At 43.4% G+C, this 24,263-nt stretch overlaps 1 protein-coding gene across 4 annotated transcripts in view; it reads left to right on the top strand.

Annotated features, from left to right (window-relative positions):
* arhgef25a (Rho guanine nucleotide exchange factor (GEF) 25a) overlaps positions 1–24,263 on the top strand; it is a 44,431-nt gene that overhangs the window by 1,532 nt on the left and 18,636 nt on the right. For 2 of the 4 annotated variants that reach the window (XM_085781974.1, XM_085781973.1), the window contains exon 2: positions 588–726. In XM_085781974.1, the coding sequence (XP_085638100.1) occupies positions 588–726 (139 nt within the window). Of the gene's footprint in view, positions 1–587; positions 727–10,906; positions 11,483–24,263 lie in introns of those variants that run through there. The other 2 variants (XM_085781976.1, XM_085781975.1) reach the window with 1 other exon arrangement.

The raw sequence follows: 24,263 nt of genomic DNA, 5'->3' as shown, positions 1-24,263 counted from the left end.
CTCAGGTTCTGGCAAAATGACCATGAAGACTTATCATAACAAAAACATTTCCGAATTGCATTTGATAATCTTGACAGAGGCAGGTTCTGGACATAACATCTGGAAATGTAAACAGGGATCAGAGTGTACCAAAAGGTCTAAATGGTTTTCATCTTTGAAACTCTGCTTTCTCTTTGAAAATGTTTATCTTGATAAATCATTTCCTCCCTGGCAGATAGTGGTACAACCCATAACAGTAATTACAATTTCCCCCCATCTCCACAGAGGAGTGATAACTATAACTCCACTTGCCCTTTCTAACCTCTGTGGTGCGGGTGGACTTTAAATACAGATTGAAACTGCTGTCTGAGAAGCAGTCCTGATTTAAGCTCTGTGGCAAAAGTTGGACTTCAGTGATTTCCATCACATTCTTATTCAGTGTGTAATGGAGAAAAAGGATGAAAAAGATGCAGGGAATTGTGGGGGAAAGCAGCCACTGGTATAATGTTTTGTGGTTGTGTGACCAAAAGTACTCAAAGTACAATCTTACCATCACTTCCTCCTTGAGAGCAGGGCTCCACCGCTGACAAAGGCATCTCTGTGTGTAGCTCTCAGAAGGGGGCGAGGCGGACCTCCCATCGAGTGAGGATGAAAGGACGTCTGTCCAGGGCCAGTGGGAGCCAGAGGGGCTGGAGTGGGAGCAGCAGGCCACTGCTACAGAAAACCCAGAGCCGACAGAAAGAACAGGTAAGACCTGAAAGAGATGCACTGAGCGTGACGGACCATTTTGTGACCCAAAACCCACAATGCCTAGTCCAAACACTGGCCCCTAACCAAACCAGTCAGAGCTTAGAGACTCACCGAAACACAAACTTCCAGACGCGGCTTTGATTCTTTGTGTGAAACGTCTCAGATTTCTGTGCAGTGACATCTAAAACAGCCTGTTCAGCCACTCGATCATGTTGATGAAGAACTCCCGTTGCTGTTGTAATGTAAACAGTGATTTCATCAGTCAAGATTCATGACGTGAACTAATAATCTTGAGTTTGTAAGGGTGTACGTGCCACATGAGCTCCTGTGGTTTCAGCTCGGTCCGTTCTTGCATGTCAGCCATATGTGAACCAACACAGGGCCTGAGTCCCATCTGCCATATCTGATAGTGGTCATTAGGTAGTAATAACCTTGGAGAAAGAATCAGATGTGAATCACCTGAGTGTTGGTGGTTTACACTCATTAAACTCCACCCTCTGTATCCTCTATTAGCCCTGATAGCAGTAAATTGCTTTGCTGTAATGTACCATACATAAGTACGTGAAAGAGAGAGAGAGAGTTCTTGTGTTGTACACATGCAACACTTTCCAGATGGGGTGAGAAAACATGTTCAGCGGCCTCCCTTCCCTTTCTGCTCCATCAGTGTTGGTTGCACTTATTCTGATTTTGCTGTGACAGGGTTGCGTGCGTTGCCATTTTCCTTGAGTGGAATAGAACAAAAGCTGCTTTGTAGCTGGATCTGGGTTTGGGTTAGGGGGAGAGTGTGTGTGTATATATGTGAGGTTTGGTGGTGTGTACCATGTGGCCGCACCACTAAGTGTTGTGCAGAACAGTACATGGCGTACAGAAGGGGTGTGAGGGAGGCCAGAGGAAGCTGTCAGCGATGCTTATCTGTAATGGTCTTACTAGGATGGGGTGTGCTGCTGAGGTTAATGCTGCCAAATATTATCTTAGCTCACAGTTCTGGGCTCGGAAAAAAAGTTAAATGAGAAAGTAAAAAAAAAAAAAGAAGTAAAAATGTATTATTCGGGGCCATATGCAGGGATGACGACCAACAGGGAGATTGTTTATTTCAGTCCCAGACAAGCTTCTATGGTCAATTGTTTTTGCATAGCCCAATTTCCTCTGGATGGAAAATTGGATGGAAAATCAATGAAACACAAGGCAGAAAAACATCTGAACCACGACAACAAGATACTGACTACGGCGTATCACAGAGTGAGGCTGGGCACAGAAGAAGTTGGCTCTCCATTTTAGAAAACCATTTTAGAAAATTCCTAGCATGAAATACTGCATCATGGTTCATAGGTAATATGTAAATTAGCAATTTAGATTGGATCGGTCTGTGTGTTATGTTCAATACTCTAGTAAAGTGAGTTGTGTAGTTTTTGCCAACAAAGGCATTGGGGGGAAAAAAAGAACATTTTGTGAATGAGGAAAATTGTAGTGGATGTATTTTATCACCATTTGTGTTGCGTTGTTATTCTGTCAGTGTCAGTATCATATAGCCCCTAGTGGTGGCATGAAATCTAGATTTGATTTCACTGTCTTACTATAGATTTATTTAAGACAGTTAATTAGCTTGGAAAACTAGAACTTAATATCAAACTTATCAAAAAGTCAGTGAGTGGGTGTTATTATACAGCCACCAGGGAGAGATAAAATGGTTGCCATGGTTTGACTGGCAGAGGTCAAAGTGTTTCCATCTCATGCTGTGTAAGTGGAGGAGATTTTTTTTTTAAATTGTAGTTCATAGGGCCATAAGGCCATCTGTTCTGTGTTAGAAACAAGATGCCTTCTAGTGGCTTCCCAGGAATCACAGGACAGTGCCCGCCTCCACAAATTCACATCTTTTCTTCCACTTCTTCTTCTTCACCAACCCCAGTTAACCTTGCTCTTCTTCCTGCCGTCTGAGCGATACATTTACCACAAATTGACTTTGTCTTTTCCTCTGATCAGTTTCTTTTTCCCAGTTCTCCCACTTCTTTTCTTTCCCAGCCCTTATGTATTATCTTGCCTCAAAGCAGTGTTTTCAGCAGTGGTATTTTCAACCTGGCCTCCTCCAAGTACACAGAGCTGCTGATCATATTTCTCACAAATCTCATTAGTTTTTTTTTCTCTTGGCTCTTTAGACTTCCAGCTATAGTATATCCTTCATACTCCCACTCCCCCCCCCCAGACAATATGTGTCTGCAGTGTCTGTTTCGTAACACTGATCAGTGATGGATGACCATGTGTATAGACACATGGCATGCTCTATGAGGTTGTCTTCCTCAAGGTAAAATGCATCAAGCCACACAAACAGGAAACTGCACTGAACCAGTAACAATAACAGCGCTCCAATCGACCCACAGCTGCATTCATACACTGCTCATGTGTACACAACACACACACAATACTTGTCTCATATATGAAACTTAAAACACATGGTTATTATCAGTGTAGAAAAACAGTTATGCCAATTTATTTTGGTACCTATAGGACACATGTGTTGGCCATATAGTAATCATTAAGTAATCATTAAGTAATCATGAACATTTATGAGAACAGTAAGAAAACACTTCTCCGTTCTGCTCTTCAGTTATCGCACAAAATAAGTACTTTTACAGAATTATTTGATAGTTTTCTATTAATAAATCGTGAACTAATTAAAGGATCAAAGATTAAAACAAAAGACAAGGGGAAACTGAAATACCTACTCTATGAAAGCACAGTTATGTTTGGACGGACTATGTACACGGTTTGTTACTCACCACCTCATTAAAATCCAAATTAAATAACAACAGTCACTGTATTCATGAGAAGTTTTGGGGTAAAACTATGCAGAAAATTCATGGCCTTGTCCATATTGGGGTTTGTGAGAGGCTGAGAGTGTGCCATCCAAGGAGAAGTGCTGATCTCTGAGGACGCTGAGACTGAAATGTGTGTGTGTGACCTTAAATGGGCAGAGATTGACCTGAAGTCGCATCGTATTTATCGTAAGGACCAGAGTTCACACATCTTTACATCACAGAGGTGGATGGTGAAATTATGTGTTACTGTATACATATCTACACACATATAATCACTCGCCCATCTGTTATATTGCACCTTGAATTCCATCATACATCATGAAATAGATCATGTAATTAATTTAGTACCACCTATGCATATTGCATATGTTTATTTTATGCACAAAGAACTACAACTTAGATGGGACCATATTGCCAGTATTGTTGTAAATATTACAAAAGCTCAGTGCTCAGCTCTGTGCGCCTATATGCGATGGCAAGATGGTTTGATTTTCCTTATCTGTCCTCTCTCCAGTTGCCTTTGTAAACAAACCAACATCTGTCTTGATTGTGTTATCTGCACCTTTGCCCTATAGATCAGAAAAAAAGTCTTGCAGTGAAATAGGGGAGCATTAACCTGGAGTTTTTATGGACTTGTAACCACATGGATTATTTTCCTGAATTGGCAGGGTTGATTGTGGACATAACACTGTCATCATCTTTTTAATTTATAGAGTGAACTCGCTCCCAACAAGCTACTTATTTACACATCAGTTGCTGTCATTCATTTTGTGAGGTATCTCTCTGACCATCACATGAAAGTCCAGTATTCATCTGCACTATTGAGGGAAAGATCTGTTTCTTTAACTACCAAATGCTCCACCAGTGCAGGAGCAGGTAGTGTGCAGAGGGTTTTATAGCTCTCTAAATCTGTAAACCAGACACCAGACAGCTAAACAATGAGCTGACACTAGCTATAAAGCTCCATAAAGGTGCATAATCAGTTCATATTTCTCTTTTCTCTCTTGAAGAATGGAGCATCACAGGTCTATGGAAATCAAAAGCCTCCAGAGTATCTGTCAGTCTCACTAAAAATTGCCCATTTAAAACAATTTTATTTGTTTTAAGGCAGAGCTCTCCAGTTGTTGAAGTTTTTTCCATGTGGATATGCCTTGTTGCTTTACCTTCCTCTGTAATTTAGCTACTCCAGATGTGTTGTAATAGATTCAAGTCAGGTGACTTGACCTGGTCGTAGTTTTCACCCTTGTTTTTTCTTATTTGTGTGGATTCATTGTCAGCTGGAAAACCTTTTGAGACTGGGACTCATTCAATATTTTGGTATATAAAGTTGCATTCATAGTGCCAACTATAAATGTCATTTCCTTTCACCTTTTCCTCTCAAGCAGCCCTGTAGTAACACACTCTCACTCGCACTGTGCAGTCAATGTTGCTGTCCTTGCCAGATCCACAGCAGACATGCTGGACCCCATCTGACCCAAACAAATTTGTTTAGCCTTCATTTGAAGAATGTGCTGCCAGCATTCATCAAGCCTATTTTCATTTTATTTGGCAAAGTTTATACTCAATGATTGATTGATTTTCCTCTTGGACTCTGTCTGTAGTGGTCGGCTTGATGCAGTGTCAGTCACAGTGTCGGATCAATCACTGAAACACCAGTTTCCATAAATAAGCCAGAAGCTCTTATTCCTCTGTTTTTCAAAGGAAAAAATAGCAAATTCTGTTTAGCATCATTTTTTGAGGATTTCCACTATTGCTTTTTCCTATTCATTCTATTCTTTGCTTCAGCTCATGTTCGGCTGATGCTCTCATATCCTCTTCCATCTCCTATGAAGCTGCGGATTTTGATTACTCGTCCAGGCAGTTGTTTACATTGTTGGGCCATTAGACACACCACAGGCCAAAACTGAGAAAGCTGTGGTTCACAGCTTGTTTTACAACCTTGTTCATTGTAATTAGTGTGAACTGGGAATCATAGTTGTACACACTTTTGTTCCATTGAGGTCATAGCTTGGGGACCTGTATTTTCAGTGAAGTCTAAATGTGCTATAGTTGTTAATCATACATGAAATCAAATATGTGACACTCCAAATAAAAAAAAAACTACTGCTATTACTGTAAGACGACACAGTTTGGAATCATCTTACATTGTAGGAATACTATGCAGGGATGTATTCAGTTTCATTGTGTGGGGTAAACTGATAGTATACATGTGTGGTGAAAGAGATGATGTACATGAATGATTAGTGTTACTTATGTGTTTGTGGAGTTCAATTGCAGAAGCTCATGTTGTGTTTTGTTGAAGTGGGTCAGGCAGAGCGAGCCGGGAGCCGGGAGGCGCGTCAGCCAGGTCACTGAGACACCTCACAGGTCACTGCTCAGCACTGCTGGCATTTAGTCCACAATCTGACCTGGAAGGAAGAAGGCAGATGGACACAGTCAAAGAGGCTCATGTGCACACAAACATGCCACAACATACACTCACAAGAAAAATCAGGAAGTAGCCTACTAATTTGTGTTCTTATTAGTTTTATCAGCTAATTTTGTTGTACAGTCTCCTTTTCTGTCAGAGAAAGCGCCATCCCTTGACACCAAAACCGATAATTAATCAAAGATAAAGCAGTGTCTCTCCATGTGTGGTCCCTGGGTTTGCTTTTGTTTAATTAACATTTTCTCCTTTGGGTGGCGTTTTCGCTCAGGCTTAAGCCTTGAACAAAGTCAGCAGTCCCAGAGTCTCAGAGCTAGAACGCTGATTCTGGAGCAAGATTCAAGAGAGATAATGAGAGGGGGCTGTCCGTTAAAAGTAAACTGATATTAGAGCAGTAGGATTGGGATGAGATAAATGTCTCATAAGGTGGATGTGTTTGTGTGAATGCTTCGTGTGTACACCGTGTGTGTGTGTGTGTGTACGCTTCTAACTGTGGGTGGTGCTTGAGTCTTGTGGATGTTTTGAGAAACAAGTCTCCACAGGTGGTGTAGTTCCCCTCTGTGTAGTGCAGGGCTCCTGCTGCCTGGGAGCTGCACTGCATGGTAAGGCTCAGCAGTGGGAGGTACTGAGTGGTACCAGTGATGCGAAGTGTACACAGACACACACACACACACACATGCACACGTACAGAACAACACGCCCATCTACCTCCCTGCTGTCGACTGGCAGTGTAGTTTAGTCTAATTGGACAAAAACAGCAGCTCTCTGCAGACCTGCAGGACAGAAGAGAAGAGAACGAGACAGTTACTCTGTGACTCCTGCTCCGTGATGGGATGTCAGCCAAAGGAGCAAAAAAAAAAAAAAAAAAAAACTCCCCCTCACATCGGCTTGTCCAAAATGCCAGTTTGCCTTAATTGGCGCTCATCTTAGAGATGAAGGGATGAAGAAAGACAAAAGAGAGGACTAGAACTAAAGGAGAAAAAGCAAGGGAGAGAGAGAGAGGGAGGAAAATGAAATCTAAGTGAGCATATTTTGGCAGGATTTCAGCTGGCTGATGGGGTGAGGTGAGACTAATGTCAGTGGGGGGTTGGGGGAACACACTGCGAATAAGCAATTGCATATCCGCTGATCTGAGACTTGCTGTAGCTATTAGTATGCACGCTTATGCCATACGAGTTCTGTGTATTTGCTGGTTCCCTGCAGAGTCTGAGTGCGTGTACATTATGAATGAGTGTACTCCAGCAGTTTGTATTGTGTTTATAATATCACAGTCACTACAAATGAACACTGGGAAATTGTGTTCTGCATGAGTTAGATTACATTCATAAATCATTCTTGAGATTCCTCTGTGAACACGCCTCCTGCCCAAAATGTGACAGACCATCTCCCACACAGAGTGGAAAGACGATACACTCCCCCTGGTTTTTTTTGTTTTGTTTTTGTTTTCCCTCGCTCGGCTTTAGATGAAAAACACACCCATTCGTCTGTGAGTGTGCAAATCTACAGACAAGCCTTTAAATCCTTAATGTAGTTGTATAGATTTTACTCAGCCGTCCAGCGCTCTCTTCCTCCGCACCTGCACAAGCGCACATGTGCGGATGAATCATCTTTAGTGTGTGCATGCAACTCCTCAGAGATGGAGAGAGAGAGCGAGAGGGGTAGGGGTGGAGGAGTGAAGGAGAGAGATAAAAGGAGAGAGATGAATGGGTGTTAATGCACGCCTCACCTCACATCCCCTGCTCCTCCCTTTGAGCTACAGGAGGAATGTTTTCTGTTTTTCTGTTGGCAGTCAGGGCTGCGTACATGTCTCCTGAGTCAGTATCACACCTCATTTTTTCCAAATGTTTCTTTCCATGTTGATAAAGATAACGTACGTATTGAATAGCATACAAATAAATCATAAAAATCAGCATTAAACACATGAGAATTAGCAATGTCAGTCTCACAGTGATGTAGAATACATTTTCATTCATACCTGCGTTGACTTAAGAGCAGCACCACTGACTGAATAAGCCAAATCACTCTTGTGCAACAAGTACAAAAGCCCCCTACTTGGTGTCGTGGTAGAAACACACTGTGGCATATTTTAACTTAAGAGCACATGAAAAGATTCCCCTGAATTCACTTCATGAATTTTTGAATGCTTCTCAGGAGCAACGTAGTCTTCACAATCTCTCCCATGTGTTTGCGCACACAATGATCGTGCAGGCAGCGTTTTGCTCACTTTGCGGCGCCTTGTCCTTGGATTCTTTATCTCGTTGTCTTCGTTTCATCTCCTTTCTTGTAAGCTTTCTGTTCTGCTGTCAAATCCATTGTTTCTCAACCCGCTCTGAATTGTGCTCTCTGTGCTTAGACAGTCGTATCAGCGTCAGACAAGTGGAGACGTTCAGCAGCACTGTTCAATATTCCCCCTGCTTGAATTGCCCCTTCAATCACAGTCGCTTTAAAGCATCCATTATAAGCGAAGAAATGGAGAGATGGGGGAAGGCCTGGAGGGAGAGGAAGGTGTATGTGTGTGTGTGTGTGTGTGTGTGTGTGTGTGTGTGTGTGTTTTGATCTATTTGTATGTGTGCAGATTGTAAGTGTTGCATGTGACAAATCAACCTGAGAAAAGATGTTCTATCTGTCACTGTGGGGTTTCTCTCACTGCTGCACAACTGTCGACTGTAACATGTCGGAGTGGTTTTAGTTTTCTCTGCATGTGTGTGAATGAGAAAAAAGAAACAGAGAGATGGTGACAGTTGGGTCTAATGTAACTGCGTATGTGTGCGTGCGTGTTCGTGTGTGTGTACTCTACTTGTGTAGCTAATGGGTGAGGCAGCCAGTCTTCTGTTTGCTCTGCCTGTCTCCCATAGACGACATAAAAATCCTGACAGCAGTCTGCCACCACCCTGTCACTGTGGACAGATGGATGCTGAAGAGACAGGCCAGCCAACCACTGAAGTACTTGACGGTGCACCTCGGGGATGCACGTGCACGTGTGAACGCGCGCTGACGGTTTCCGCGCCAGCCGCTGATACTTGTTGGTCTCCTCTTGTTTCCGTCCGATGCCCTCGAAGAGCAACCTGAGTGGGCGCCGTGACGCTGCTCATCTTTGTTGCCGTAATCAGGTGGTGATTTCCGCACAATTGGATTGTGGCCTGTGTGAAAGGAGCGTATCGTGATGTGCGCTGCGAACGTGTGATGAGATCACCAACTGAGTCATAAACTCAGAGGCTTCAGGCCTGAGAAAGGCTGTTTGTTTGTTCAGAAAATAATTGGTTGGGTCTCGGAACACGCAGTGTCTCATAATAGCTTTGTCACCAACCATTTTTCTTTCCTTTCCTCTGCCACTTATGTCTTGAGTTGTTGAGTGTGCTTTACATAAGTGACGTTTCACCAGACTCATTTCATCAACTGATGAGTCACAATCTACTATTAATTGAGTCTAATGTGCCCTGATGTAGGCTAACGTACATCTAATTGTCATACACTTGGTGTGTGTATAACAACACATTCTGAAACTGCAAAGTTTATCAAATTGACAAAACTAGAAAGTGACATATATGATGATGATGAAGAGCTTCATGGATGTCGACTGGTAGACTGTGCATTTGTGTGTGCACTCTTTTTTCACCTCGAAACACAGACGTCTTCCTTAACATATGCAGACTCATGTCCATGTATGTATTGTCGTATAATTGGAAGCCCCACACACACATACACACACACACACACACACACACACACACACACACACACACACACACACACACACACTCACACTCACACACATGAGACACAGTAGTACTTACAGCAGACAACTGGGGCAAGGCGCTCCTGAGTGTGACTAAAGACTTTCACTTGTTTACAGTTTACAGCTGGGTGGTGTCACACTATACACCCTAAGAACTGTGTCATTATGACATTTTGCGATTCTGTGTTTACCATTGGTCAAAATAATATTTCAAATTATGGGTTTACTGGATTTTTGAGTCAATGACCAAGACTATATGATATGTATTTCACAGCATTAGGCCAAAAACTAATATGTAGGCTATTTAATATAAAAACAAAGACAATGTCTTTCTATACTTCTCTCTCTCAGAGGATCAATTTCAGTTAAATCTCTGATTATGGTGAAAATAGGATTCAGTTGATCTATATTTAAAGAATTGTTCTTTAGGTTTCTTTGGTTAAACTGTGTCTCTATGTTTGACAATGAACTGTCAGGCTAAATGACTAACACACACACACACACACGCACTAAGAATGCCAACATTGTGAAATTTGAGACCGCCTGCTCACTCCATGGAAACACAAAGGGGAAAAAACAGCACGCCATGCTCGCCCCATGATTATAAATGAATATAGAAGTCAATGTTGGAGCAGTCCCAGGCAGGAAAGCCCACTGTGACCCATGAGGTGAACACATACACAGTACGCCCGTCAGAAAGTGATACACGCTTACAGGCTGTGGTGATCACGCCTTACTGGAAAATACATGGCACCTCCAACCCAACATGGCCTCTACTCTGTAAATAGCATTATGTATCATTACAAAACTTGGGAGTTACTATTTCCAGGGTCGGCTATGAGTGGACACAAGAGAGCGTGGCATTTAATCTGCACTTGGAGTTGGATATCTAAGAGCTCCTGTTAGAATTACCCATGCCAAAGTGAGACTCAACCACGTAGAAAAGAGGATAACAGACCAAACGGGGGGACAGCAGACCAGCAGGAGGAAACAGCAGGGAGGAGGGAAAAAACAGCTGAGAGGAGGAAGGAGAGAGGGGAGAGAATCGGAGGACAGGAAGAGAGAAAATTAGGGGAGTGGGAACCTTATCCTGGAATAGCCAGCAACTAGAGCTGCAGACTCCACCCTTCTCACCCCTCCCCTTACTCTTTCTCTTTCTCTCTCTCTCCCTCGCTATCACTCTCTCTCTCTCTCTCTCTCCGAAGCAGTCTCCCAGTCTGTCATTTGACCAGGCAGTTCACAGAGGCGAGAGCTCAGCACCAAAAAGAAAACAGAGAGAAGGGAGTACGTCCAATAGAACGATAAGCTTGCTGGAATGTTTCCTTGGCTGTTTATCACCAGCTGAAAAAAAACAAAAAAAACCTCTGAGTGTGGATTTCTTCTTTGCTGCTGCTTTTGTGGACTCTTTCTCTTCTTCTGCCGTCTGGATGTGGGCTTTAACTCTGTCTGCAGTCAACTGAAGAGGAGGAGGAGGAGGAGGAGGAGGAGGAGGAGGAGGAGGATCAGCTGTCACCCTTTTTGGGGGGGGGATTTACACTTTGTGGAAGGAACCTCCACTTCAGTGAGGTTGAGGGTGAGGGTGCCAGCGTGCCGCGTGTGTCTGTCAGAGAGAGAGAAAGTAGGAAAAGGAGAGAGAGCCGGGCCATGCCCACCTCTGCTCATGGTTCAGCAGCATGAAAGGGGGCCACCATCACCATCGCCACCACCGAGGCTGTGGCTGCCAACACTTGTTCCGTAAAGTCCTGGCCAAGTGTGGCTGCTGCTATGCCCGAGTCAGAGGTCAGTGACACACACACACACACACACACACACACACACACACACACACACACACACACACACACACACACACACACACACACACACACAAACGCTAATAGAAAATGGTTTATTTCCATCAAGTGTGTCATGGTCTTAAGTATCCCCTCTTGTCTTGTTATGTGTGTGAACAGTTCCTCCTCTCCTCTCTGTGTAATACCTTGCTCTTCTTCTCCTTCTCCTTCTCCACATTTTCTTAGATGTCCACCCACCTCTCCCTTATCTCCTTTTCCATTCCTGCGAGCGTATGCTAATGGTTTAAGTGTGAACCTCAATCCTCTCGCCTGCTCTCTCCGCCTCCAGCTAAAGCAACAGATGTGTGTCACATACACATCCGAGCGAGTGGAGGAAAAAAAACAAAACAGATGACTAGTGAGAGGCAGGGAAGAGAATGTGTATTACACATTTTTCCATTACAGATAGAAAGAGAGGGTGTGTGTGTGTGTGTAGGGGGTTTTTGGAAGTGACTGTCCTCATCATGATGTGTGTGTCAGTTGGGTATGTGCAGCACGTGGATGGATGAAACACACAATGAAGGTGGGAGAGAGGGGGGGGGGGGATAAGCAACTCCGAAACATTCCTCTTCCCCAAACAGTGAGAGCCGAACAAAACAGCAGTAATCCTCTCTCTCCAACTCTCCTGTTTGTTGTAAAGTGCAGCAAGAATAGCTGCGGTCCATTAGAATAGTGTGGTTGAGTAAAAACAGCGGGTGGCACGGTATGCAATAACAACAAGGCCGGAGTGCGTGGCGTGCTAATCCGTACACAAGTTCAGTCAAAACTTGGGGCTCACTGTGTCATCGGATCAGAAATCAGATCTCCACGTCTGTGTCTGTCAGTCGCCTCTCGCTCTGTCTAGTTCAGACACATGACCCGTGTCGCTGTGGCTTGGAGTCCAAGTTAGTGTCTGACAGCAGTTTACACTGTGGTGCCACGCTCTGTGTTTGTTCCCTTTTTACAAGCGAACATCAAAGGCATAAACAGTGGACCTGCCCGCTGAGCCGCTGTACATAGGGGGGCTCATGGAGGAGGCTTTCATATTATTGGCCAGTGTTGTTGGATACATACCTCAAATTCCTTCAGTTTAATCTCTTATGTAATGGATATTCTCCTTTTCCATCGCCTGCAGCTCCGCACTGCACTTCTACCATGTTATCATAGGAAATACACACACACTTAGATCATAATATATATAAACATGCGGGGGATTGGAGGAATGAAACGTTTCAAGCTATTAAAAGAAATCTCTACAAACATACATTATTCCAACAGTCTGGATTCCTTAAAAAAATGTTCAGTGTATATGTCTCTGATCCAATATTACAAGATGAGATGTTTTTATATTTTACAGTTGGGGGCAGAAAACCTCTTGATGTTGCTTTACAATCCGAGCAGGAGACACATGTGCACTCCACCCCCTCTGGTGAGGCCACATTTTAAAACTACAGTAGTCTCTTAGAGTGGGCCTTACTTAACTATTAATGTGGAGCTGCATGCTCTATAAAACCTCCCCATAGAGCATATAAAGTACATTTCTATGTTGCTACCACTGATTTGCTCCTGCTACTTTGCCGAGGAGCTCACACACTCTTCTTCTAATCATCCACCGAGAAGCAGCTTCTATAATTAACCCGATGTCAGGGGGGGGGAAAGAGGCAGCCATGGAGTGGTAAACTTTTTCTTTTCAATAGCACTTCTTTCTCTCCTTTTCTATAAACTCCCATCTCTATACAGCTCTATTTCTTTGACACTTTATCTGATACATTTGACATTTCAAACTCATTTACTGACTCTTTTCGTGTCTGACGGGAGCTTGACCTGGGCTGACACTCACAGGAACTTGTTGTTTCTGCTGCGGTGTTTTACAGGAAAACACCGACACACAATGCAGGTCTGACTTCTGCTGCGGCTTCAGACAAATGTTGTCTCAGGATCAAATACTGGTTCAAGTTGGTCTGTAAAATCCTTAGGTGAAGCAGCATCTAAGGTAATCGGGGTCAAAACATAACAAAACAATGTGAGCTCATGTGCCAGTGGTATCAACATTCAACAAAGGATTCCCTCTTTATTGTGATAGTGAGATCAAGTTGTCTTGATCTCTTGTATGGGAAGTAAAGCTGGATCTACACCATTCATTGATTCTAAAGTAGCCACTCCATTTACACGAGAGGAAATTATAGTGTGCTGTGTGATTCATTCCCTGCTAAGGAATAATAGCACTTAGAGTACTTGTTTGCTGGATGATGATGACACACTGTACAGTATGGCATTATGTCACACCATATGTGTGCGCCGGCCTTCATTCACACGTGCTCTCACATTGGCACGCTCGCTAGCATGTAGCTCTCAGTAAATAAAGAGCTAAATTTAAAGTAATTTCAGCTGCTGTCACTCAGACTAGATTACTTGCCCAAGATGGTCATCAGTCCTCCCACTAACCCATTCACTGTTATGCTGAGAGGGGACTGCAGTGCGTCAGAAAAACAGGCAAATCAATGGGTTTCAATGGCCCTATGCAGACCGTCCTGACACTTTTTTTTTTTTTTTCACCTCGTAATCAATGTGTAATGAAACAGGAACACCAGCAGTAGAACAGAGGAATCCTTAGCTAAGCAGAGTAATGTGTGAATGTGCGAATGAGTGTTTTCTTGTTGTTGTTGCAGTGTGTGTGTGTGTTTCATGTTGATTACAGGACTGAGAACTGCCAGAAGGCATGACAAATAGTTAGAAGAAATATATGACATATAAACACAGGTGTAGGGGGAGGGGGGGTTATTGATCTGAGCAGCACTCAGCATGTTCGAAAAGGCCAGAAAGACAGACAGGTGGAGAGATGGATATAATGAAAAAAAGGAGAAAAAAAGAACGTATCAGTTCACATTAGCAGTTCGGCTGCCAGAGGGCCATTACCGACGTTTCCCAGTAAAGACTGTTGACAAACCACTTAAAAATAGATGGTGTGCCATTTTCTGATATTGTCCACAGTCAGTTGCTTTCAGAGCCCGGAGGAATAATGCAACCTGTGGATTCATCAAAGTGGATCTGAGGACGAGGAGGAGGAGGAGGAGGAGGAGGAGGAGGAGGAGGAATGCATTTTGGGAAATATCTTTAATCAGTGAGAGGAAGGTAGAATGAAGCAAGTGCTACCTCTAGTATCAGGACAACACACTGTGTTTGCTCCTTATTGAGTAGAGTTTTTCAAATGAGGGAAGGAATTAACATAATGTTGAGGCATGATTTACATTACAATGTATGTTTGAGGAGGACAGTTCTAAATCACATCTTTACTGTGGCACAGCCTCCCACACACCTAATGGTATTCGAGATGCACCCTGAGGTATAAGGCTGTCGTACATGAATACAGGCTGCCACCGGGCAAACAATAGAAACATATGGATGAAGTGGAGGTAAGATAGTCAACTTATACAGAAAAGAATATATTTGAATATATTCTTCTGTTTTGGACTGAATTGTCTCTTAAGTATTAAATTCAGGCCATGCTAAAATAGGATTGGCCAGATTTCCTGAAAGAGGATGGTCATGCTTGACAATTCAGCAAAACATTTGAGGCTAATACACATTGTGTAAGTCTGTTTAAATATAAACTATGCTGTTAATGTACACTAAATATAGTAATGTCCTTATCACAGGCTCTCCTGTAGAAGATGGTGCAGGGAGGTGTAGGTTCTAGCTTCACAAGAAGTCTCTGTATGAGCGTGTGTTTGCGGTCAGTTTTGCGTATTGAGGCAGTCAACCTATGCCTAAGACTTGGCTTGACAGAAGCGCAGCCACAAAAACAACTTTTAGAGCAGATCATTTTCATCTTTCCCTCTATAAGTACCTGTATCTTTCTATTCCTATCACTTACTTCCCTTCCTCTGTTTTCTTCCTTATATGTGCTCCCTGTGCATCTATGAGTGTGTTTATTTGTGAGTGTTGGGGGCTGGTGTTGACTCATGCATGCAGTGAGTTAGGACAAGGATCCCCCCCAGCAATGGCACACACACACACACACACACACACACACACACACGGTTGAATGGCAAAGACATGAGAGAACAGAGTCCTACACTAAGCATAAAAAAAGACTTGACATCTTTAATGTACAGAACATTAAATGGAACTAAGTACCTCACATGCCATTTGTTGTCCACGTGTGGCAATCACACACACACAAACACACACACAAAAACACATTCACTGTTATGGAACATTTAAATCCTGAATTTATGTAACCCAAAATCACAAATTTGCCTCAAATGGTGAAACTTTTTTACATTCGTGTTGACCATGAGATTTTGAAGTGATTGTATGGATCTGCCTTTTTTTTTTTTTTTCAACAAATCAATGAAGTCAGGTTAGTTGATTTACCAAAATAACTAATCAGCTAATCATTTTGCTTCTTCACTAAATTGCATTTCTTTGTAAAGTGTTCTTGTTATTTTATTCACAGCTCGTACTTTTCAGCTATTTGGCGATGCTCAGCAGAGGATTTGGCTCATTAGCTGCTGTTTCCAGCCAATTTAAAATTAAATGCTTCATCATAGTAGCAAAATTATTTTTGTTAATGTACTCTTCTTTTCAGACTATAGCGCAACGCATTCTTGCTCCTCAGCGCGATCCCCAAGGATTTCCATAGCTAACCTGCAACCCCAAGACCTATGAATACATTTTGATACTGTAGTTTGCTTTTGACAGAAAACAGCCCCCTTGGCAAATGTAGAGGGAAAATTACGGTGACAGGACCAGTGCGTCTTTTTATGTCTCAGCCGGACAACCTTCCTCGTCATCAGCTTATAAGGCAGACTTCAGACATTATGGAAAAAGCAACAGAAATAGCAGAAATTGAAGGTATGCCGTTGGACCGCTTGTGGCCCAGCCTTGCGTTCAGCAGTCTGAGATATTTTTAAACTTTGCATCCCAGCCCACCCTCCCTCCCACCCACCCAACCCCCCGTCTCCTCTCTGCTGTGCAACCGATCTCCTCCATATTGTTTCTCTCTTGCAACATACACGAGAGGAAAGGGCACACGGAGAGACAGATACGGAGTGGCAGACAGGAGGAGCGCACTCGTACAGTAGCAGCCCAGCGCTCCCAGTCTCCCAGCTGGATGAAGAACTCAGCCGGTCTGAATTTTGGGGTTGAATGTTGCATGATTTGTCGGCTTGGAATGTGAACACCAAGTGGAGCATTAAGATCATTCCTGGGGCATTCTCATTTCTCTCTCTCTCCTTCTTCCCTTCATCCCTTCATCCCTCTCCCCCATCTCTCTCCCTCTCTCTTTTAGACTGGCCGGCACACAGTCGGTCAGCCGATTATTAATTTTGTCTTCTCGCCTTTCACAATTTTCACCATATCCCTTTTTTTTTTATTTCACAGTTCATTCTCCTTTCCTTTTTGCTCTACTAAATGCCCTTGCCCTGACATATTTCCAGGGCTCCCGTGCATTTCTCCTCCTCAGATCTCTCTCCTACTCTCTTTCCCTCTCTTTTTTCCCTCTTCCTTAGGGCTCTGTTTGTAAACGTGCAGAGGAGAAGAATGAGGGAACAAATTATGAAACACAGGAGTGCATTCCATACCTTGTTTAGAAAGAATTCTCCAACAGCGCAGAGGGAGAGAGGAGCCGCTTCCCCCTGCGATTCAACCCCCACTTTCAGGCCATATGGGCCTTTTTACGTCTCTGCTCTTCAGGGGTATCTGTGACATTTGTTCCCTGTCATACCAAAGCTTAGGTATTACTCCTATGTTTCTACTCACTCCTCCTTGTCTACAAGTTCTAAGGATGCTGCATCGAAGTGCAACATTGACTAAAGGGATAAACGGTGTTGACTTTCTAATCAGCACATCTTTTCATCCAGTAAGACTTCTTACTATAAGTCTCAGCAGCAGGTTGCCTACAACGTGGCCCCCAGGCTAAAGAGGCTCTCTGACTCTGGCTGCTCCCCTCTGGAAGTCTCCCCAGAGTATACTTGATAGAGGCCGCGCTGAGAAACTTTCCAAAACACTGCACAAAGCAAAGCAAACAATGGGAAGCGACAATATTAAGAGCAATACGATAGTTGTGTTGTGTTGCTGAAGGAGTGAGCTTGAGCTTTGACTACGTTGCATGCTGCTTCTAGTGTTAACTGACTGTCAACAACTGCCTGTTTTGTCTGGGAAAGGTTACCCTGTATGCATTCAAATGGACTGTACAAACAGTGCAGTTTGTTAGTGGCACATGTTAAAAGCAGCCCCCTGTTAAAAGCCTCCGATAACACTGTGTCTCCAGAATCAGACGGCAGACAGAAGATCAGCGTAGAGCTTTGTTGTTGTGCTGACTTCTAACCTGAATTCTCCCTCTTGCTTGTCTCTCTCTGAGCAGAGGGTAACCGTGCAAGTTCATGTGGTTCAGCTGTTGCGTAAAAGTGTCTGAGTCAATCACGGTGAATTCTGGGTAAAATAGGACGCCTTTCACACTCATAAACACAGCTGAACTATCTTCTTGGCAGTGTTCACTCCAGCAGAAAACGTGTGTTATGGAGGGAATAATACAAGATGTTTTTATGGGGGAAATTTAGCGATGAAAGAAAACAAGAGATAGAGGGGAGAAAAAAAAGAGACAAGACATCCCTACGGTCGGCCTCTTAATAAACTTTTCCCCTTGTCTCTGTCTGTTCCAAACCATTGTTAGCAAACTAAAATTGACCCGTTTTCCTCTCTTCTGTCAGCAGAAGACATGGATTGTTGGTTGATCAGCAGGTACTATTGATTGTTACCACACACGGCTCAGATACAGCCTGCAGCTACTCTGTTAAGGCTTAAAAGCAGTCATGGCTCGGTGGTTAAGACACAGATATAACTGTAATGTCCCTCATGGGTTCTGTGTTGTGTCATATCCTCCCTCATGTAAAAAAAAATGTTTTTATGCAACCGCTTCGTTCAGTATAGCAGCCAAACCAAAATGACCACTGCTGTGATATTTTTAAAGCTACTAAGGCTGTGTCGGATTTTAAAGATGCTTTCCTGTGCTTACAATCAAATGACACCTGCTGACAACTGACAAGAAGAGGAAAACATGAAGTCGCTTTATGGCTTGGTAATAAAGCAGTTCACTGAGCAACGTGAATAGAGACACTTTTTAGAGACTGCAGCAGCAACCCGCTGGCAGTATGTGTACTTTTACTATTGTTTTCTTTCATCTCCTCATTCAATTTTATGAAGCAATCTAGTGCTGATGGTGCTTGAGGTCATCAACACTGTTCAGTCTATGGATTTCGACTGTGGATTACAGGTGGACCTTAGCCCCGGGCCTTCCTGCACCACTTGAATGGATTTTTGTATATTCATAAGACACACTCCTAATGGTCGTATGTGGAGCTCCAGATGCAGGATTTGATTTGAAACAGACAAAAGCTGACAGGTGCAGATGGCTTTCTTGAATTTGGAATTAGCTTTTAAAAAGCATCCTTTGTGTTCCCCGTATTGTTTTACAAATAACCGTAAGGTGTGAAAAAAAATCTGTGGTGTGTTACTGTATAATAAGCAACGCAAATCTATGCAAATGATTATACGCTGTTTGTATGTGTGTGTGCACCACAGACACAAATATGTATGTTCCTATGTGCAACATGGATTAGGGTGTGTGTGCCCACGTGCAGGTTGATTTCATGTCTCTCCGATAGCTAATCTTTTGTGCGGCTCTCCCTCCACTCTCTCTCCTTCTGGGTTTTGTTGCTATGACGATGGGTGAGGTGGAGAGCCATGGAAAGGAATGAGAATATGTGTCTGGAAAGCCCATCAAGTCTGAGTGAGAATCACAGTACCAGCACATCTTTACATGTGCAGGTCAACAGCAGTGTGCCAGATGAGGATGAGCGATGCGCTTCGCTTCTTGTTAAATTGCGTGTTAGTGACACGTTGAACTGCTGCTAAAAGCTCAGTCTGGATACACAACACATCAGGCTGTGTTGAAGACTTGGATGTGCAAAGACATAGCCTATATCTGACGCCATGTCTGGGGAAGCTGCGTGCCAGAAGGTTCAAACAAATCCCTATACCCACTATTCACATCTGACTTGTTTAGGTACATACAGTAGTCCTGTGCTACGTGCAGTTCAGAGCAGAAGTGACCTTGTGCACAGCCAGCGTGAAAAACAGCAAGAGCCCAGGGCGCAGAGCTGAAAGTACCAGAGATGTCAGGGCAGACTGGGGCCAGGAAGAGAGACTCCACATCCACACAGCCCAGCAGGCAGCACAGCTCCGTCTCCTGCGCTCCTCGCATGCCTCCTGACTGGCACTGCCACAGCTGCCATATGGAATCACAATCGCTTTTAATTTGCTCTGTGTTCTCAGCCACCTCGGGCTTAATGGCTGCCTTGTTTACCCCTCAATAGAAGTGTGAGCCTCTCTTGCACTCACTTTTTTTTCTTTCTTTAGAGTGTGTGTGTGTGTGTGTGTGTGTGTGTGTGTGTGTGTGTGCCCAGATAATCATAGTGATGATCAGCAGTACCCAGTATGTGTGCTGCCTGCTGCCAAAGAGGCTGAAAAGGTAGTGTTGATCATCACTATGATTATCTGGGCACACACTTAAACAAATTGCCACATAGACACTCGAAGGTCATGTAAGTGCTTTTCTATCTAGGTGTTGATACAAAAGTCAAAATAATAGAGTGGAAAATGTTTTAGTTTACTTTAGCTACAAGACAGGGCTTTCACTTGTTAAGGAGTATCTCTACTCTGTGTTATTGCTTCTTTCACTTTAAAGATGTGAGTACTACACCATTGTCATTCAGTGAAATACAGGCATTGTTGGTTTGAGCCACAGTCCTCATATGAATAAGGCATTGTAGATATTATAAAGTGAAGTGTTTAGCCCTGTATGTTGTGCAGCCTACCTGACAGATTGTATTAATGTCTTAAAAAATCAAGACAAGGACCAATCGGTGCCTCTAATGGCTCAGTGATGATCAATAATATTTACTATTGGTGACATCAATAGTTAGATGTCATTCAGATTCATGCACAGAAGAGTGGTGGTCTGTGTGTGTGTGTTCATTTTTCCTGTTATAAACACCAACCTTTATGGGAGTCATGGGGACGAGACACCAGTCCTAATGAGGGGAAACCCCCATTACTCAGGTCCTAGTTAAGCCTGGAAGTCAACACAATGTCCTAACTGCACTATAACACAATAACTGCACAAACTTGTTTTGAAGTGTGTGATTGTGTGTGTGTGTGTGTGTGTGTGTGTCTTTGTATCTTTGCCTATTTACTCAGGAGTATTTACATACTTTTGAAAAGTAATCCCTACTGAGTCCTTGGTGTTGAAGTTTAAATCCCAATTAATCTAGTATTTTACTATCTCATCTCTGTCACTGTAGGTTAAGTTAATATAGCTATGTCTTGGAGGGACTTGAGTCATTTCTAACAGAAGTTTATTACAAACTATAGTGATTTAATGATAGACACTCTGAGTGAACTGAACTGGTGTTTTTAGGGTATCCAGGATATCTGTCTGCTATGTTGAATTTCTTTTGATATTTCCATGAAACAGCAGGGTTTAAATGGTGGAGGGCCCCTTTAACCAAGCGAGTGAATCATGATCAGTGACTATGGAACTTTCCATCTCCATATTCTCCTGTTGATCCCATGGTGCTCAGTTTTAATATCTCAGTGTGAGTGTGAAATGGACCGCACTGGAACCTTAATCCCCTGAATTTGACTTTGAGTGCGTGTGTGTCTGTGTCTGTGTGTATATTTGTATGTGTGTGTGCATTTTGTTCCCCAGAGCTTACATTAAGGGATAGCAAGGCAGATGGTGCCAGGAACTTGGCTAGTCTCTCTCTGAATGTTTCTAGAGGAATGTCTGGAGTTTTCAAGCCCACTAACCACATACATGGTTCCAGCGCCAAAAGCCTGAGAAAAAGCAGTGTCTGCGGTGAGATCGCCACTGCCCACTTATATGTGGATGCACCTTTTTTTTTTTTTTTTTTGACAACTCAGACATTAAATAGGTGCTGGAGGAATGATCCAAACCTCACTTGAGATGTTTGGAGCTACATTTCAACAGGAAGCAGAAACGGTAAACATAAATGATCAATCTTCATGACTTCAAATCCATCATTAGACACATGTTGACCTGATTTTGACAGTCAGTTGCACCAGTGGTGGTTTAGATCTGTCTGTCATGTAGGACTGTTTCATAAGCCCTCATCAGGAGAAGTGTCTGAATCACTCTTTCACATTGTTCCATAGACAATAGGATTAATGCCAGCGTCGTCTATTCAGGCCCATTTTTCTATGACTGACATTGCTTTGATGCTTTACGCTGATGAAAAATATGCCACAGAGTCGTGCTGTGAGTGCTGACGGCAGGAGACGGACCCCGATGATAACTTGTTTGTGTGTCGCTTGACTGTCTACCACGTATTTCCTTCTGTGCGCCTGGAATCACAGCAGTGTGTGCATGTGTGTCTGCATAAACTAGGTCAGTAGGAGGACAGGAAATCTCTGTTCACTTGTCTGTCTGTCGCTCCAAAACTTACTGCACACACACACACACACTCACATAGGACACACAAACACGCACGGATGAAAACAGTTGTGTTGTTGCATACATGCACATTAGGAATTAGCGTACTTACTGCTGATATACACTCGAGTATCTTTAAAAGGCAGCTTGTGCCCTAATCGCCTTCCCCCCCATCTTCTCTTTATCCTCCCCTCCTCTACTCTCACTCAAGGTTTTAGCTTCAATCTGGCTAGCATCTGTCTGCCTTTCTCTTGCTTAACCTTCATTTACTGCTTACTTAAATCAAGAATTATCTCCTGCTCTCCCCCATCAGCCCATCTCGACTCCAAGCCTCTCCCTCATTCTGCTGTTGATTAACCTTCACATTTATATTCAGTGGGAAGACATGTCAGCTTGATCACTTCAGAGGATTTTTAAGATTGTTGGTTCAGTTGCTTAAGTCACACTGTCAAGCTGGAAGAGGAGGAGAGGAGAGGAGAAAGATACTTCTAGTACATCTTACTTTGCTGGTGCAGGGATCCAAACATTGCGTTTGGATTTTGGTCTTCGCAATTTTGTTTGTTTGATTAAAAGACGGGGCTTAGATATTCATAAGAGGCATTCATAAGCAGATTTAATGAACACAACAAGAAACTGTCAGAAGGTTCTGCCATCTTCAGTGAGATTGGATTGGTAAGTAGACAACTAGTCTATATACCCTAAAGTGTTGAATTTTACTAAATCCTAAGTGATGTACATTTTCTACACCATTGTCTCATAAAGTTGTGTCATGTTACACCGCTTATTAATTACATTGTGATTATCACAGTATTAGCCTTCCTCATATCACCTTAGCATGAAGAAAATGGAACTATCCGAACGTTAAGTTTGTAATTTGCTGAGTGAGGTGCTCATCTTGGTGTGACGGTTGACGGTCCTGTCACTATGCCTCCAATTGATCATGTGCCCTGGCTACTTGGCCACAGGGATGTCCATTTGGTCGAATGGTCCACGCACATGACTCTTACCCGGGAGACGAGGGTTCAAACCCCGCCTGGGCCCTCCTTCGTCCTGCCATATTGGTTAGTAATGTTAGTCCCAGAGGCCCAGCTTCAGTAACAGGAAGCTTACACCAGACTCCATGGAAAAATGTTAATGTCCATTGGCTAAACCAAGCTCTTCTCTGGTGTGATGGACATTTTTTAAATTTGATCTTTTTTTGGCAACTCAGAAAGTATGGTTCTTTCAGTCTCTCTGACTCAGTACAGATCCAGACCGCCCCATAACTTTCCCAGTTTCAAACACTCGTCACACAGATGACCTACTTGGGATTTTAAATGTGCGATTTTAACTGAAAGGTGACAAGAGACTGTTTTCTTTGCCAGTTGGTTTTGCGTGTCAAGCCTGTGCTGATCTCAGCAGCTCTGAGGCAGAGCAGGGCATTGCATCAGATGACGGAGCCGTGTGTCCTGATCCTAGGGCAGGACCCAAACAAAGTCTACAAAACACTGCAGTGCAGAGAGATGCTGGGTAAGAGCAGGTTATAATGTGACTGAGGGTGGCAGATTAAAAGAGGGAGAGAGTCGTGATGAAGCGGAGAGGAAGAGGGAGGACAGGAGAAAGAAAGAAAAGCCAAGTGCCAGGATTTATTAATCCGAAGCAGCACAATCATAATAATACAGAGACCAGCCTGTGGCCAACAGGATGAAATATAATGAGAGTGAGCGAGACAGAGAGGAGACAAAAAGTCAGGAGACGCAAAAAGGTCCAAAAAAGTGTAACACAAAAACATTCCTTGTTACATATTTCCGTAAAAGTTCATCAGAGGACAGTTAGAGGGTTTCCGGTCAGATGTTTCAGGTACTAAGTGCCTCATTGTCTCCCAGGCCTGCAGTCTGCACATCTGAGTGCCTGAGTGCAGCCCAGGTCCCGCTAGTTGATGGGAAGAGTGTCCATTTCCTCTGAGTGGGTGAAATGTAATATACAAGTAGAGCCTGGGATGAAGAGAAAAAGGTGGGAGGGCAATGAATGAGAGCGAGAATGGAGAAGATAAGAGTTGTTAGTGATGACGCAGGTGGGCGTCTGGTGTCCGTTTGTGTTGACCGCCACACTCTCACACCACCGGCGTTGCTATCTTCGAAGGGGGGCTGGAACAGATTGACAGCTTTAAGTGTCTCTCAGACTCAGCTGGACGTTTGACACGTTTGCCACCGAGGTGACCAGCGGGTCGCCTGCCTCTGGTGCGCCGTGCGTT

This window comes from Trachurus japonicus, chromosome 7, assembly GCF_045865225.1.
Source record: "Trachurus japonicus isolate A0001 chromosome 7, Traja_1.0".
NCBI lineage: Eukaryota > Metazoa > Chordata > Actinopteri > Carangiformes > Carangidae > Trachurus > Trachurus japonicus.
The sequence above is the reverse complement of the archived record's forward strand: the minus strand, read 5'-3'. Positions and strand labels throughout refer to the sequence as shown.